Source organism: Oncorhynchus mykiss, chromosome 10, assembly GCF_013265735.2.
Source record: "Oncorhynchus mykiss isolate Arlee chromosome 10, USDA_OmykA_1.1, whole genome shotgun sequence".
In the NCBI taxonomy this organism is placed as follows: domain Eukaryota; kingdom Metazoa; phylum Chordata; class Actinopteri; order Salmoniformes; family Salmonidae; genus Oncorhynchus; species Oncorhynchus mykiss.
Genome location: NC_048574.1, coordinates 61,077,978 through 61,096,521, shown reverse-complemented (window position 1 = coordinate 61,096,521; position 18,544 = coordinate 61,077,978). Strand labels below are relative to the sequence as shown.

Genomic DNA, 18,544 nt, shown 5'->3' with positions numbered 1-18,544 from the left:
AACCTCAGGAGGCTGAAGAAATTCGGCTTGTCACCAAAAGCACTCACAAACTTCTACAGATGCACAATCGAGAGCATCCTGGCGGGCTGTATCACCGCCTGGTATGGCAACTGCACCGCCCTCAACCGTAAGGCTCTCCAGAGGGTAGTGAGGTCTGCACAACGCATCACCGGGGGCAAACTACCTGCCCTCCAGGACACCTACACCACCCGATGTCACAGGAAGGCCATAAAGATCATCAAGGACATCAACCACCCGAGTCACTGCCTGTTCACCCCGCTATCATCCAGAAGGCGAGGTCAGTACAGGTGCATCAAAGCTGGGACCGAGAGACTGAAAAACAGCTTCTATCTCAAGGCCATCAGACTGTTAAACAGCCACCACTAACACTGAGTGGCTGCTGCCAACACACTGACACTGACTCAACTCCAGCCACTTTAATAATGGGAATTGATGGGAAATGATGTAAATATATCACTAGCCACTTTAAACAATGCTACCTTATATAAATGTTACTTACCCTACATTATTCATCTCATACGCATACGTATATACTGTACTCTATATCATCGACGGTATCCTTATGTAATACATGTATCACTAGCCACTTTATACTATACTATGCCACTTTGTTTACATACTCATCTCATTGTACATACTGTACCCGATACCATCTACTGTATCTTGCCTATGCTGCTCTGTACCATCACTCATTCATATATCCTTATGTACATATTCTTTATCCCCTTACACTGTGTACAAGACAGTAGTTTTGGAATTGTTAGTTAGATTACTTGTTATTACTGCATTGTCGGAACTAGAAGCACAAGCATTTCGCTACACTCGCATTAACATCTGCTAACCATGTGTATGTGACAAATAAAATTTGATTTGATTTGATTTGATTTATGGCAGGACGGGATCGGTCCGATGCAGATGGAGTCTGTGCTGAGATGAAGTCCATGGTGAGTTAACAAAACTTTTCCAACAGAGAATACATTCATTTACCTCCATAATCTAGAGTCATACACCCAAAATGATGGTGCTGATGAAGACAATAGTAAAGATTAACACTCCATTTGTTTATTGTTGTAGACTCATGGAGAACCACTTGAAAAACCAAACCTGAAGACAGAAACCAAAGGCATTGCAGAGGTTTTCTTGAATCCATGTGCAATAGGTTTAACATGATATCACTACAGTCCCAGAGACTACAATATTTTTTGATAACCTGTTTATTAATTTATGGCACACAGTTTTTTTTTTAAGCACAATGCCTTTTTGTAACAAATATTTTATGTGACATAAGTACATTTGTCAAGAATATTGTTAGTGTAGTTTGGTGCAATGTTTTTTAGTTAAGCCTCTTCTGGGTCAAAGTATTGTGAGAGAATATTCAAATGCATTCCATGTCACCACTGTTATTTTGTAACCACCACTACGATACACTACAAGTGTTTTGTATCTCAAATGACTTTTGGGGTTGTGGGAATGATGATCATGGTCACTTCTTGTCTTGCATTTGTACATCTAATACAATTTTGAGAAATACAACTGACTAGCATAACAGAAAAGTTCTTACATGGACATGTTTTGAAAGTTAGTGACTTGTGAAAAGGTGTTCTCCCTCGCCTGTTAACAGGATCATTTTACTCATTACTACACTGGATCAAATATGAAAGAGGCATTTACTCTGATGATGAAATGTTTATAGCAGTTGAACATATTAAATGCAGGTCCAGCAATTGCTTAGTTTGTCTTATGTCAAAGGCAATGGATGATCATTAACTGACAATCCCAAAATGATGGCTTGAGTTTTAATACTCTGTAGAAAAAGGAATTGCCTAGAAGTGTATATTTATTCATAAATGAAAGCAGAGTTCAACCCAGAATATGTTGTATAACATGTTTATGCAGTGGACTTCATTGATCTCGCCTGATGCGGTTGAACCAATGGAATAGTCCCTAAAGTACAAACCCTGCCCATCTGGCACTCCATACCGGCTCAATCAAACGGCAAAAGTATGTGAAAGAAAACAAATACTATTTGAACCCAGGTCTGTAGTGTACCACTTATACTATTTCAAACTCCTCTTTACCTGTACCCTGTGGTGGACATCAGGAATACATCTCAGCTGGCCCTGACCCCATCCTCTATGATGCAACTGTCCCACTAAAACCTGGGCAACGTGGCCAAAGACTCCTTCATCATCCCCCTGGTGGAGATCCCTGGCCTCATCCTCACCTACATCCACAACCAGCTCAAAGGAAAAGTACGTCCTCTATTACATTCACTGTCACAAACCAAAAACCAGCTCAAAGGCAAGTACTTTCTCACATTCAACTACATGCAGTCAGGAGAAAAAGCTTCATTTCCAATAGTTCCAAGCGGGGGAAAAAATCTGTTTTTGAGACAGGGTGACACTAAAGCTGTGTTGTATTCATTAAGTATACCTTTGTATAAATGTTCAAAGATGCATTATGGTACATTACAAGCTCAAAACATTTTTCAACACAAATGACAATTTAGGGCAATACCTGAAAAATGACTCTCTCTCCATTGTTTTATCAGCCTGTGTGATTGACAGGAGAGATGATGAGAGGAGCTGAGTTTTTTCCATCATCATTATTACTGGGGATGAAGAAGGGAAAGAGTTTATCTTTAAAGGTGCAGCCAGTGAAAGAGTAGATATGAGACCTGGCCTCCACATCATAAAAGGAGACCTGACCCTCCTCATAGTCCACAAACAACCCCACCTTCTGGGGCTTCTCTCTCGAGGACAGGATGACTTGGGGGGAGGCACAGGCTGTGTATTGATTCCCATCCATTAAGACCACAGTCCAGAGTCCATATTCAGGGCTAGGTGATACAGACCCCTTCCTGTCTATGGACTCTCTGGCCCCTCCTAAAGTCCACCTAGTCTTACCGTTAACTGTCACCTCATAGTAAAATCTACCTGAGGAGAAGCCATCCTTTCCAAGGACAATGGCAAAATGATCAAACCTTTTTGGATTGTCAGAAAGATTATGTGGTATGTCTCCACGTCTTACTTGTTTCCTATCTTCAGACAGGATGAGTTTGTGATGTGCTGTATCAGGGTCCAGAGTCACATCCACTGCATACTGCTGAATCCTCTTCAGTTTGACCTCAGGCAGCTTCTCCATCTCTTTATTCAGTGTCTCTTTCAGCTGAGACACTGCTCTCCTCACAGTCCCCACACACAGATCACTGTGAACACTGATCTCAGACATGTTCTTGGTGGGTGGAGGTTTGTACACTAGTGATGGGAAGTTCTGGAGAAGTTGGAGGTGGTCCTCAGTCTGTGAGAGCTGCTTCAGATCAGTGCTTCTCCTCTGTAGCTCAGTGATTTCCTGCTCCAGATCTTTAATGAGCCCTTCAGCCTGCCTCTCTACTGCTTTCTGCTTCTCCTCAATCACCTCAACAAGCTCAGCTTGGCTTTTCTCAATGGAGCGCACCAGAGTACTGAAGACCTGTATGCTGTCTGCTATCTCCCTCTCTGCATCTCTCTTGCTGAGATCTACTAAGAGTTTGATGTCTTTAACCTTCTTCAGTCGCTCCTGGATAATCTGCTGCATTTCTGTCTCAGTTTTCTCCAAGTGAGCCTTCCTCTCTCCACACGCTTCCTCTATAGGGACAGTGTCATGAGTCTTGTGGTCTGCCTCAGTGCAGAACTGACACACACAAGTCTGGTCAGTCCTACAGAACAGCTCCAGGAGTCTGTCATGCTTTTTACAGATCCTGTCTTCCAGGTTCTCCACAGGGTCGACCAGTTTGTGTCTCTTTAAGGCTGGGGCAATCTGATGAGGCTCCAGGTGAGTCTCACAGTAAGAGGTTAGACAGAGCAGGCAGGACTTCATGGCACTGAGCTTCGTCCCAGTGCAGACGTCACAAGGCACTTTTCCGAGTTTAGGAGGGGACTCATCTTTACCTCTGTCTCTCATCTTTTTAAAATCTAGAAACTTCAGTTTCACTTTAGCAAAGTGACGTTGTCATGCTCCTACCCACCCAGTGCTGCTCTGTGCTCTGGAACAGAATTAACCCTTCACATGGCTGATACATTGTTTTACCTTCTTAATTCAATCAAGGTTGAACAGTTAAACAAGAGTATTATAATTGTTTGGACCTATTGCAGGTGTATGGAAGGTTTTCTGACATCAACAACAACAGAATTCTAATTCCACATTGGGATGAAAAAGGAATTGCTGTCTTGGCAGATTTGACAATTAATTATGAAGCAAGAAATGTCCCATATTGTGCCTTTAAACATACTCACTTTGACATATACCAACTACCAGTTTATCAAGTCAAGCCAGACAATGGGTGAAAGGAGAAAATGCAGAATTACTTTACTGTTTGTAGGAAATTGCCTGTGCTCGCTGTATGCTAAAAGCCTGCATCTGCTGCTTGTGGTTTCTAATGAAATGCAGGTCCTACAAACATTGAGGTTGTTTTATGTTAAAGGCAACGCATGATCATAACTGACAATCCCTAAATTGTGGCAATATTGGATCATTACTGTTTATTGAGTTTGTCTCTTTCATATATTCTATTGGAGTTTATAAAACATAAATGCAGGACATGACAAAACATGCCACTTGGTGGCAGACAACCCACACAGCATCCATAAACAACAACAGATAAAACAACACTGACAGACAATTGACAACAAAAACAAAGAGCAATAATGGTAATACAGTTATGGTCCTATGTGATGCCCAGACTGTGATCTTGAGCTTGGGTTAAAATACAATCAAATAGGTGCATCGTTCTGGACCTGTACAGGACGTAAATCCCTAAATTGTGGCAACGTTGGGTCATTACTGCTTATTGAGTTGGTAATTCTGTATTCATAGAAAAAGGGATGTCTAAACTACAAATTCCCCCTTTGCGGTGCACAGTACCATCATCAGTCAACATGTGTCGGGTTCACCTAGGGGTCATGAAAAGGGTTGTACCAAAATGTTTGATGTATTAGAATAATTGATTATTCTTATGTTGTATTAATAGAAGGGGTTATAAGATCCCTCCCTCCTTGCATTTATAGGGTCCTAGACTACAGATTAACAGTATTCCACAATTGTTTTTTTAGTTCTCTCTCTCTTTCTTATAAAGTGGCCCCTCTGAGAATGTGTGACTGTGGAGAAGGAGCTCTGCAGGGGAGTGGAGGAGATAAGACTAGTTAAACATTCCACAATAAATCAACTTTGGGGAGTGGACGTTTTACTGCTAAGTTTTCGATACCACTAAAAGCCATTGTTTAAATAGCTTGGTAGGCAGGGTTTTGGTCTCAGGACTAAAAAGGTAATGACGTAGGTAGTGACATCACCAGGCTAGACTGAGCGTGTAACAAAACAACTTGAGACTTTTTGTTTGATGCAGAACTTACTTGGAAACATGCGTACTATGTTCCTGATTGTCAACTTCTGTCTGTAATTGCATTAATACAGATTTTTGAATGATTTAATTAAATATGTCATAATGCTAATTTCACCAATGAGCCAATAAGGATCAACAAGGACGGAAGGAACGAACCCTAACACATGCTTTGGAGGCATCAGAGAAATGCTAAAATATAATGTGCTTTAGGTACATATTTCACACAATGTGCATCTCTAGAGTAAGCAGGTGTCCCTCATCCCATTGGTCTAAGTAGGCCTACCGTGCTCCCTGGGAAACCAAGCCGCGTACGCATTGTCTAAGCCACTTTCTCATGCTACCTCCCTCTTAATTAAAAGACAACCAACAGGAGCTACAGCCAACTCTGCCAGAATGTCCTAACTTTGCTTGTGTCAACTGCATTCTATCTGGAGGGGAGAAGATGCCATCTCATGTGATGCCGTCATACCAGTGGCACGACCAGGCCCTGGTGAAAAGGATCTTTGATCGTCCCTAAAAGACAACCTGCCAGTGTGGATGGATATCGAAGGAGGGGTGACAGGGAACATCAATGACGTATAAATATTGCCCTTTGGATCAATCAATCATGTATAATGCAGACAGTGTTAAGTGATATTGTCCAAAAATGTGTGTAAAATACAATCAATGCACATTAGGCTGAATCAAACACAAATAATTATTTTAGAAAACAAATGCAAATATGTGAATCCAGGAACCCTGTCCTCACCCATGTGAAGTCAAAATTTCAAACCCAGAGACTTCCAAAACGCTTGCGAAGCAGACCAAGTAGACCAGGCCTGGGTTTTGGGTTTGAAAAGTCAATGAGAGAAGTGAACAATTCTTCCCTACCTGTCCATTATCTCTAACTCTAAAGACACAACCTCGATTCTAACCAATGTAGAGTATGAAGATAGGCAGAAACTGCTTCTCCAATAGAGATCCCCGGTCACACTTGTAGGCGATGTCATGGTGATTGACGTTGGCTAGCTAATCTCATGCACAGTGTCGAAGCATGTCATCAGGTCTACCGGTCGTTTCGCGCCGAACTGCGCCTTTGGAGGCCGTCAAAACTTCGATATGAAGTTGTTTTTGACAATTGAAAACATGTTAATTTGTCACTTTCACGAGGTTGGATTAATAACATGTTAAAATACTTTAGACATAGGGCCTCCCAGGTGGCGCAGTGGTTTGTCAAAAACAACTTCATATCGAAGGGCTGCCTTTGATTTGACGGCCTCCAAAGGCGCAGTTCGGGGCGAAACGACCGGTAGACCTGATGACATGCTTCGACACTGTGCATGAGATTAGCTAGCCAACGTCACCATGACATCGCTTACAAGTGTGACCGGGGATCTCTATTGGAGAAGCAGTTTCTGCCTATCTTCATACTCTACTGTCTTTGCTAACATAGTAAAAGTGTGAAAGAATTTGATCAGTGTTATTTCCTGATGGTTTCTGGTTTTAAATACAATCTACACAGGACCTTCTAAATCAACAGGTGTTGCATGGGGGGATTTATAGCCTGCCTGGTGACATCACCAGCCGATATAAGTTAATAGACCAATAACAGAGCGTTCCAAACCTCTCTGCCAATAACAGCTAGTTTTCAGGTTACATCTCCCTCCCATTAGGCCCCTCCAATTAGGTCCCTCACTCAGACCACTCCCAGACAGTCCTAGCAAAATTCTTGCCTGTGCAATTGTTTTTTTGCTAAATATAAATGTGAAAAATATATATTTGTTTTTACCATTTTAATGGAAACTATTACAGTAATGTTATCCAGCAATGATTTGATATTGAGATGAAAACGTCTACATTGGGCCTTTAAAGGCACAGTACGTCCCTTGTCATATTCAGTGTCTCAGATCCAGAGCCAGGGCAAAGGCCGAGTATGTCCCTTATCACATTCACTTAGAGTATCAATAACCAGCTTTAAGGCAGAATAAGTCATGTGTCACGTTCACCTACATCCACAAACAGTTCAAAAGCTGAGTACGTCTTTAATCATCAACTCGATTCAGCAGCGGGCCATTTTGTTTTGAGTGGATGGTTGAGGGCCAGAACAATAATTACACATCATCTCTAGATTGTACATTTCTAGAATGGGTGGCCGGTAATGATCTGGTCCTAATCATCTCTAAAACTAAGAGCATGATATTGGGTTCAAATCATTCCCTAAATTCAAGACTTCAGTTGAATCTGGTAATGAATGGTGTGGCTGTTGAGCAAATTTGCGGAGATGAAATGACTTGATGTTAGCTCATGGTAAAAACATATTGATTCAATGGTTGTAAAGATAGGGAGAGGTTTGTTTGTAATAAAGAGATGCTCTGCGTTTAAGACACCACACTCCACAAAGCAAGTCCTGCAGGCTCTAGTTTTATCTTATCTTGATTATTGTCTAGTCATATGGTCAAGTGCTGCAAGGACGGATCTAGTAGCTGGCCCAGAATAGTGTGGCACGTTTTGCTCTTCATTGTAATCAGAGGGCTAGTATTTATACGAGGCATGCCAGTCTCTCTTGGCTAAGAGTTGAGGACAAACTGACTGCATCACTTCTTGTTTTTATAAGAAACATATGTTGGAAATTCCAAATTGTTAGCATCGTCAACTTACACACAGCTCTGTCACATACACTTACCCTACCAGACATGCCACCAGGGGTCTTTTCACAGTCCCCAGGTCCAGAACAAATTCAAGGAATCGAACAGTATTATACAGAGCCATGAATGTATGGAACTCCCTTCCATCTCATTAGCGCAAGGATTGAAGAGCAAAGCTGGTTTCAAAAAACAAATAAAGCAACACCTCATGACACAATGCCTCTCCCCCATGTGACCTACCTTTTGTGTGTATGTACTGACATGTATATGTAACTGATAGATGCACATTAGATGTTACTATTTTAAATGAATGTACATTTTCAAGTATTTTGTCTGTAATGTAGTTTTTGTTATGTGTCGGACTCCAGTAAAACTAGCTGTTGCCATTGACGTCGGCTAATGGGGATCCGAATAAACTAAAATCAAAAATTACTGCACAAAGCACAAACAAATATCAAATTTGATTTCAAACCTTGCTTACATTTGTATACAATCAAGTTTAAATTATGCATAAGGAATACTTTGGAACAGGTTTCCAAAATTTAAATCAATTGGAGATTATTTCCTGGTGTTTTTACACTCTTTTATGTCCAACACTTGGGGAACCCTGCTTTAAAGTATAATTTTCCCTAAAACAATTGTGGGTAAATTATATAAATAATCAAAGCAACATAACTTTTGATTTAAATACACATCTGATTTTAATTCATTCCAGTTGATAGTCTTCATTTTCAGCATTTATTATCCATGGTTTAGATGTACAAAACAGTTTCCATTTTCATTTGTTGACACTATTTCAGAGGACATCTGTGGATATTCTAATCGTGTGCCTTGTCAACTGAATAAATATACTATTTTGTAAATATTGATGTATTTAATGATTTGTAAGTTAGTTCCATCGTTTAATCCGTGTGTGTGATTGACAGGAGATATGACGAGAGGAGCTGAGTTTTTACCATCATCATTATCACAGGGGCTGAAGTATGGGTAGAGCTTCTCAGCGAAGGTGCAGCCAGTGAAAGAGTAGATATGAGACTTGGCTTCCACATCATAAAAGGAGACCTGACCCTCCTCATAGTCCACAAACACCCCCACCTTCTGGGGTTTCTCTCTCAGGGAGAGATAAACTTGAGGGGAGGCACAGGCTATGTACTGATTCCAATCCCTCAGGACCACAGTCCAGACTCCATCCTCAGAACTAGGTGATATAATCCCCTTCCTGTCAGTGGACTCTCTGGCAACTCCTAAATCCCAGTCAGTCTTCCCCACAACCGTCACCTCATAGTAAAATCTTCCTGAGGAGAAGCCATCCTTTCCAAGGACAATTAAATACTGATTCAACCTTTTTGGATTGCCAGGGAGATTCTGTGGTATGTTTTGAAGTCTTACATGTTTTCCATCCTCAGACAGATAATGAAAATCCCAGATAATAAAAAGCTCTCTAAGGTCAGGGCGTGAAAGTGACGTTGACATGCTGCTCCCCACCCAGTGCTGGTTGCTCTGTGCTCTGGAACAGAATTATCCCTTCAAATGTCTGATCTCTCCTCATTCTTCATACATTTTTGGTACAAAAGTGTGAATCAGAAATGCTAAACAAGGAATTACTGCAGATAAGCAGCAGGAAAAATCCCAGATTGTGCCTAAGGCTTGGGGTCAGTATTCGGAAGTTTGGATGACTGAGGTGCCCAAAGTAAACTGCCTGTTACTCAGGCACAGAAGCTAGGATATGCATGTGCATGATAGTATTGGATAGAAAACACTCTAAAGTTTCTAAAACTGTTAAAATAATGTCTGTGAGTATAACAGAACTGATTTGGCAGGCGAAGCCCCGAGGACAATCCATCCAGGATTTTTTTTAGGTCATTGAACTTTTCAATGCTTTTCTATGGGAAGGCCTAATTATTAGGACCCAGATTGCAGTTCCTGTGGCTTCCACTAGATGTCAACAGTCTTCAGAAATTTTTAGATGTTTTCTTTGTTGAAAAATTTTAAAGTATTCGTATTCTGTCACTCAGAAGGACTCTAGTCTTTTGGTGCACGTGAATGAGTGCGTGCTCATCGTTGTTTTTCTCTGGTATTGAAAACAGTTTATTCTGTTTAAAATTGTATTGATTATTTACATACTAGGGTACCTGAGGTTGGATTAGAAATGTTTAAAATGTTTGGACCAAGTTTACAGGTAACCTTTTAGATTCCTTTGGAGGCATGTTGGGCGAGTTGGAACAGGTGTATTTCTGAATCAAACGCGCCAAATAAACCACATGTTTGGGATATAAAGAAGGACTTTATCGAACAAAACGACCATTCATTTTGTGACTGGTACCCTTGAGATTGTAAAAAGACGAAGATCTTCAAAGGTAAGCGATTTATTTTATCGCTATTTCTGACTTTCGTGATGCATCTGCTTGGTTGGAAAATGTTTATGACACGCTCCGGTGAGGACGAGCACTTGGTTATTTATCTCCGGTATTGAATATACTATTTTCCATCTTAAATTTGATCATTTATTTACATATTAGGGTACCTGAGGATTGATTAGGAACGTTGTTTGACATGTTTGGACCAAGTTTATTGGTAACGTTCGGGATTAATTTTGTATGCATTTTGAACGGGGGAAAACAGGTGGATTATTGAATGAAGCGTGCCAAATTAACTTACTTTTTTGGGATATAAAGAAGGACTTTATCGAACAAAATTACCATTTGTTATGTAACTGGGACCCTTGTGATTGCAACCAGATGAAGATCTTCAAAGGTAAGGGATGTATTGTATCGCTATTTCAAACTTTCACGATGCATCTGCTTGGTTGGAAAATATTTTTAATGCGCTGTCCTCAGATAATTGCATGGTATGCTTTCGCCGTAAAGCCTTTTTGAAATATGACAAAGCGGCTGGATTAACAAGAAGTTAAGCTTTTAAATGATGTAAGACACTTGTTCTACATGGACAAGTCCCTCATGGTGAGGAGAAGGGAGGCGAGGCTGGGTGGGAGGTTATGGCTGCGTCCTGATTCTCCACCAGTCATGGATTTAAAAGGAATGGATTGGTGTAATAATTGGCTAGAGGGAGTTTCCACTGTTGTTAAATTCATGTTGTGCTCACTTTGGAAGAAGGATGGAGAATCGGGACATTGCCTTATAAATGCAGAGGTGGAAAAAGTACCCAATTGTCATACTTGAGTAAAAGTAAAGATACCTTAATAGAAAATGACTAAAGTAAAAGTGAAAGTTACCCAGTAAAATACTACTTGATTAGAAGTCTAAAAGTATTTGGTTTTAGGGATGTTCTCTTGAATAGTGTGTGAATTAGACCATTTTCCTGTCAAAATGTAACGAGTACAATGTAAAATGTAAAGTAAAATGTAATGTACTTTTTTGGTGTCAGGGAAAATAAATGGAGCAAAAAGTACCTTATTTTCTTTAAGAATGTAGTGAAGTAAAAGTAAAAGTTGTCAAAAATATAAATAGTAAAATAAAGTACAGATACCTAACAAAACCACTTAAGTAGTACATTTTATATAGTATATTTTTGCTTAAGTACTTTACACCACTGTATCTGTACATCTGTATATATGTCTCTGTTCCATTATCCACACTAGCATTCCAATGTATCACACTGTACATTCTTAGTGGTTTGTTAGTGTGGACAATGTAACATAGCCTTTGTTTTTACAGAGTACCACTTTTACTCCCTCTATATGGCGAATAGCGTTTGTGCACATTTTACACCAAACTTACCCGGTTATCTCATTCTTTCTCTCTCTCCCTCTTTAGGAGTTTGTACAGAACAGTAAGAATATGGCGGGAAGAGATCGGCCGGAGGTGAGATAAAACTCATGGTGAGTTTAAAAAGCTTTTCCAACAGAGAATACATTCATTCACCTCCATAATCTAGAGTCAGATTTAATATTTTTAACTAGGCAAGTGTGTTAAGAACAAATTCTTATTTACAATGGCGGCCTGGGAACTGTGGGTTAACTGCCTTGTTCAGGTGCAGAACAACCGATTTTTACCTTGTCAGCTCAGAGATTCGAGCCACCAACCTTTCGGTTAGTGGCCCAACGCTCTAACCACTAGGCTACCTGCCGCTCCGGATGTAGGTGAGGATATACCCAAAATGATGATGCTGATGAAGACAATTGTGAAGTTTTACACTCCATTTGTTTACTGTTGTAGACTCATGGAGGAGGGACTTTAGCTTGACGAAACCAGAAGACAGAAACCAAAAGGCATTCCAAACATTTCCATGATATTACGCCAGTTCCGGGGACCACAATATTTTTGGTAACCTGTTTATTAAGTTATAGAACACGTTCCATAAAAGCTTTGGACTTTTTAAAAGCACAATGTGTTTTTGCGACAAATGTTGTAGGTAACAGAAGTACATCCATCAAGAATATTAGTTAGTGTAGTTTGGTGCTATTTTACAGGCTGTAGAGTTGATGTATTTAAGTTAAGCCTCTTGAGCGAAAGTATTGCGATTGACTTTGAAAATGCATTGTGTCATCACTGTTATTTTGTCACCACTACCACTGTACACTACAAGTGTTTTGTATCTCAAATGAATTTTGGGATTGTGGTAATGATGATCATGTTCGCATCTTGTGTTGAATTGGTACGTCTAATACAATTTTGACAAATACAACTGACTAGCATAACAGAAACCTTCCTACATGGACATGTTTTAAAGTTTGTGATTTTTGATTTGTGAAAAGGTGTTCTCCCTCACCTGTTAACGGGATCATTTTACTACAGTGGATGAAATATGAAAGAGCCATTTACTCTGTTGAGCATGTTTTTATATTAGTTTAATATACGAAATGCAGGTCCTACAAATGTTGAGGTTGTCTTTTGTCAGAGGCAATGAATGATCATAACTGACAATACTTAAATTGTGGAAACATTACTGCTTATTGAGTTTGTACTACTGCATGAACAAAGGGATCGTATATGACTGTATCTCTATTCCCTTCATACGTTTTAACCAATCATATTTTTGATAACATTTTTGTGCAGAGTAATAAAAGAAAGGAAAACAAGCTATGCCCATCTGTGTTTGTGAGAGCTGTGGGGCAGGAGAGGATCCAGTCTATGGGGGACATGGGTTTGTGTCAGGATGTCCTAAAAACAATATATATATATACACCCAACAATAAAACAGTATATTTAATTCATACAAATGAATTCATACAATGAAAGGGTTCATAGTATTTGTTTTTCTGTCAAATACATTAGCTGCACTTAATTGAGCTCTCCTGATGCAACAGAAGAAATTAAATAGACCCAAAAGCACAGACTCCGCTCATATGGCACTCCATACCTGCTCAATCAAACGCTCAAAGTATCTGAAAGAAAACAAAATATATTGTGAACCCAGGTCTGTCCTGTATGAGTTTGTCTATTTCTAACGCTGCTTTTCATGTACCCTGTGGTGGACATCAGGAATAAATCCCACCTGCCACTGACCCTCATCCTGTCGTCTATGCTGCGTCTGGCCCACTACAACCTGGGCAACGTGGCCAAAGGCTCCTTCATCATCCCCCTGGTGGAGATCCCTGGCCTCATCCTCACCTACATCCACCACCAGCTCAAAGGAAAAGTATTTGTTTTATCAAAATCCCTATCCTAAACCAACAACCTGCTGAAGACAGGTTATATTATATTCACTGTCTTGGATCCACAGCCAGCTCAATGGAAAAGTATGTCCTTGATCGAAGCGCGGAACTGTGTAACCAGCTCAGAGGCTGAGTATGTATTTTTACCACATTCACTTATACAGCAGTAACATCAAGCTAGAAGGGGCAATCTGTAGTTACAAAATCAATTTTTGGACTTCGAAATGAATGATGTACACCTATTGATTCTTGAAAAATATGACTCATAAATGCCTCGTCAGCTTAGCTCAACTGTCACACTCCATTTGAACCCAAAATACAAGCTTCTTTCTCTCCAATTTTTGTAAACATACTAAATGTTCAAATAAACTGTATTGCCTCAATCCAGGCACATCCCTCAGCTTTTTACCAAAGCACTTTGTTACCGTTTCAACTGTGGATTTGCGCTTCAAAGTCCTCTGTCACATTCACCCTACATCCAAAACAAGTTCAAAGGCTGAGTACGTCGTTAATCATCACATTCACTTAAGAGACACAATAAGAGGTTGAGAGAAACAGAGAAAAGGAACGTCACTTTAAAGGATAGTTTTCAGTCTGTAATAATTATGGGTAAATTATATGAATAATCAAAACAACATAACAGTTAATCGTCTTCATTATTCAGTAAATACACACATTTATTATCCATGCTAAGATGTACAGAATACTCTACATTCTCATTTGAGGATACGACTTCAGAGGACAATGTGGATATTCAAATTATGTGACCTGTCAGTATGTTTACAATATGTAAATGTGAATTTTAAAATATCTGGAAAAAAACAGTTTCCTTTCCGTTGTTTAATCAGTGTGTGTGATTGACAGGAGAGATGATGAGAGGGGCTGAGTTTTGACCATCATCGTTATCAGAGGGGCCGAAGTATGGAAAGAGTTTCTCTGTAAAGGTGCAGCCAGTGAAAGAGTAGATATGAGACCTGGCCTCCACGTCATAAAAGGAGATCAGACCTTCCTCATAGTCCACAAACAACCCCACCTTCTGGGGCTTCTTTCTCAGGGAGAGGAGAACAGGGGGGGAGGTACAGGCTTGGTACTCATTCCCATCCCTTAGTATCACAGTCCAGAGTCCATGTTCAGGGCTCAATGTGATATTCCTCTTCCTGTCAGTGGACTCTCTGGCCACTCCTAAAGTCCACCTAGTCTTACCGTTAACCGTCACCTCATAGTAAAATCTCCCTGAGGAGAAGCCATCCTTTGCAAGGACAATCCAATACTGATTAAACCTTTTAGGATTGTCAGGAAGATTCTGTGGTATGTCTCCACGTTTTACTTGTTTCCCATCTTCAGACACGACGAGTTTGTGATGTGCTGTATCAGGGTCCAGAGTCACATCCACTGCATACTGCTGAATCCTCCTCAGTTTGACCTCAGGCAGCTTCTCCATCTCTTTATTCAGTATCTCCTCCAGGTGAGACACAGCTCTCCTCACAGTCCCAACACACAGAGCACTGTGAACACTGATCTCAGACCAGTTCTTGGTGGGTGGAGGGGTGCACACTAGGGATGGGAAGCTCTGGAGAAGTTGGAGGTGGTCCTCTGTCTGTGAGAGCTGCTTCAGATCAGTGCTTCTCCTCTGTAGCTCAGTGATTTCCTGCTCCAGATCTTTAATGAGCCCGTCAGCCTGCCTCTCTACTGCTTTCTGCTTCTCCTCAATTACCTCAATCAGCTCAGCCTGGCTTTTCTCAATGGAGCGCACCAGAGTACTAAAGACCTGTATGCTGTCTGCTATCTCTCTATCTGCATCTCTCTTGCTGAGATCTACTGAGAGTTTGATGTCTTTAACCTTCTTCAGTCGCACCTGGATAATCTGCTGCACTTCTGCCTCTTTTTTCTCCAAGTGAGCCTTCCTCTTTCCACACTCTTCCTCTATGTGGACAGTCATGTGAGTCTTGTGGTCTGTTTCATTGCAGAACTGACATACACACGTCTGGTCAGTCCTACAGAACAGCTCCAGGAGTCTGTCGTGCTTCTTACAGATCCTGTCTTCCAGGTTCTCCACAGGGTCGACCAGTTTGTGTCTCTTTAAGGCTGGGGCTATCTGATGAGGATCCAGGTGAGTCTTACAGTAAGAAGCCAGACACACCAGGCAGGACTTCAGGGCCTTGCGCTTCATCCCAGGGCAGACGTCACAGGGCACATTTCCAGCTTTTGCAGGGGACTCATCTTTTTCTCTGTGTCTCATCCTTTTAAAATTCTCTACAACCTCTCTTAACATTGTGTTGACACGAAGTTTAGGTCGTTCTGGGAATTTCTCCTTACACAGTGGACATTGGTACAGGTCCTTGCTATCCCAGTAATTTGTGATACAGACCATGCAGAAGTTGTGTCCACATGAAGTGGTGACTGGCTCAGTGAACACATCCAGACAGATAGAGCACAGGAACTGGTCTTCAGACAGGAGACTGCTGGAGGAAGCCATATCTGGAGAGAGAGCAATGTCGAAAATATAAACGTTTTAATTTAGCAAATTGCTTAAAACCTCTCTGAAAAACTTCAGATCAAAGGAATAATAGACTCCAGCTCTAGATTATAATCAATGAGTCAATAACACAATATATATGTTTTTAACGGAGCTAATTCTGTTCCCTGGAATGAGTCAGCTCTCGATAGTTTCAGTGCGGTTGTCAACACGGTACTAAGCGACGTTACCAATCTTGATTTAAAATTAAGTTGTTTAACTGTACTACATACAGCATACATTTGTCAATTTACTTAATATAGTTAAACATAGGTACTGTAGATAAAGAAAACAGGAGATTACCATAAAATAAATGTACAAAGTAATATTTCTTCACACATCCTTGTAAATTTCTACTCACCCGTGTCTGTTTAAAATTGTGTTGGCGTGTTCTCAGATTTTTCTCTAGTATTTACTGTAGTTTTAAAAACCACCGGAGACTGTGTAGCGGTTGAAGAGAGATTTCTGAAGTGTTTTAGAGTTTGTTCATGTGTGCAACATATAGCATGTTTAGCAACGTTAGTTTCACTTTGTCAACAAGCGCCTCCCCACCCAGTGCTGCTCTGTGCTGCTCCAGTGCTGCTCTGGAACAGAATTAACCCTTCACATGGCTGATACATTGTTTTACCTCAATACAAACAAGGTTGGCAGTTTAAACAAGAGTTGTATAATTGTTTTACTGATTTAGGTAGAATAAGTGTGAATCAGAAATGTGAAACAAGTACCTATTATTGCAGGTGTATAGAAGGTTTTCTGATATCAACAACCAACAGGATTCTAATTCCACATTGGGATGAAGAAGTAGTGGCTGTCTTGGCAGATTTGACCATTAACTAAGAATCAGGAAATATCACAGATTTTTCCTTTAAACATATTCACTTTGAGTTATACCAACTACCAGTTTATCAAGTCAAGTAACAGAAAATGGGTGAATGGGAGAAAATGCAGAATTACTTTACTGTTTGTAGGAAATTGCCTGTGCTCGCTGTATGCTAAAAGCCTGCATCTGCTGCTTGTGGTTTTTAATGAAATGCAGGTCCTACAAACATTGAGGTTGTCTTACGTTAAAGGCAATGCATGATCATAACTGACAATCCCTAAATTGTGGCAATATTGGATCATTACTGCTCATTGAGTATGTGGACATGACAAAACATGCCACTTGGTGGCAGACAACTCACACAGCATCCATAAACAACAACAGATAAAACAACACTGACAGACAATTGACAACAAAAACAAAGAGCAATAATGGTAATACAGTTATGGTCCTTTACAATGCACAGACTGTGATCTTGAGCTTGGGTTAAAATACAATGAAATAGGTGCATCGGTCTGGACCTGTACAGGACGTAAATCCCTAAATCGTGGCAACATTGGGTCATTACTGCTTCGTGAGATTGTAATTCTGTATCCATATATTCATGGCCCAAGAGAAAAATCAATGTATCTCACCGGAGAAACCTCTGCACGAGTGAAACAGCCTCAGTATGTGTAGGCTATCTATCTGATGCTATCTGGTCCAAAAGAGTATGACATTGTTGCCGCCCATAGCATTGAATGCAAGGGAAGCCAGCGAGCATTTGGCCTCCCTTGATAAAAAAGTATGAAATAATAGCCAATCAGTGCTAAACTGAGTGAGCTCTACTATGAATGGTCCTGGCGCACCAAAAAAAAGTGTCAATAGAAGCTGGTTTGGAATCGGCTTCTCTCCAATCGCATCGAGAGCATACGTCATTGACAGAAACAACTTGAATTCTTGCATCTCTTTGTGTTGTTGTCCTCCGGTGGCTAGCTAGCTAAAATAGTCTCTTTCCTGGAGATAGGGATTTGGACTTGTGGTTTTACTTAATTCTCCATACTGGACACTGATTTAAATGGCAATTCTGATCCAACCATAAATACATACATAGTGCCCCTGGCCTGAGAGGATGGAAGTTCAATATGTTGCTAGATATAGAAGGCTAATCTTACTGTAACTAGCTAACGTTGCCCATGAAATTAAGTTAAACTAGGAAGCAAGCATTGTAGCCTAGGACGGCAAAAAACAAAGTGTGTACTGTTTGACAGAGTGATAGACCGTTTCATCTCCATGAAAGAGAGGATGGCATTGGAGTTTCTGTACATACAGACACAAACACACACAGAAATTAGAACCATGGACAGCCACATCATATTTAGCTTACGTTGATTGGACTAAATTGTTTTTGGTATCTTTTAGTTGTCACTGAATTAGACAAAGCATCAGATGATGTTGAAATGTCTAAGTTGAAATGGTGCTGGAATAGTGGAGGCAGCTCCTGTTTTCTTTGCGTCTTGCGGTAACTCTCTGTGGTTCTAAATCATTAGTGGTCTTAAAATGTCAGTAATGCTAACTTGCTGTAGATCATGTA

At 40.4% G+C, this 18,544-nt stretch overlaps 2 protein-coding genes across 2 annotated transcripts; both read right to left on the bottom strand.

Annotated features, from left to right (window-relative positions):
• Positions 1-1,333: 1,333 nt before the first annotated feature.
• LOC110534426 (zinc finger protein RFP) lies at positions 1,334-3,968 on the bottom strand. Its single transcript, XM_036933546.1, has one exon. It carries the CDS (start codon positions 3,961-3,963, stop codon positions 2,569-2,571), a length of 1,395 nt encoding a protein of 464 aa, XP_036789441.1. The 5' UTR covers positions 3,964-3,968; the 3' UTR covers positions 1,334-2,568.
• Positions 3,969-12,339: 8,371 nt separating this feature from the next.
• On the bottom strand, positions 12,340-16,761 carry LOC110534427 (E3 ubiquitin-protein ligase TRIM39). The gene is made up of 2 exons (XM_021619285.2): positions 16,513-16,761; positions 12,340-16,114 (listed from the first exon to the last, which is right to left on the bottom strand). Exon 2 carries the CDS (start codon positions 16,110-16,112, stop codon positions 14,481-14,483), a length of 1,632 nt encoding a protein of 543 aa, XP_021474960.1. The 5' UTR covers positions 16,113-16,114; positions 16,513-16,761; the 3' UTR covers positions 12,340-14,480.
• Between the last annotated feature and the right edge of the window lie 1,783 nt (positions 16,762-18,544).

Excerpts from the sequence above, each read along its gene's own strand:
- LOC110534426 (XM_036933546.1), bottom strand. The coding sequence starts at position 3,963 with ATGAGAGACAGAGGTAAAGATGAGTCCCCTCCTAAACTCGGAAAAGTG.
- LOC110534427 (XM_021619285.2), bottom strand. The coding sequence starts at position 16,112 with ATGGCTTCCTCCAGCAGTCTCCTGTCTGAAGACCAGTTCCTGTGCTCT.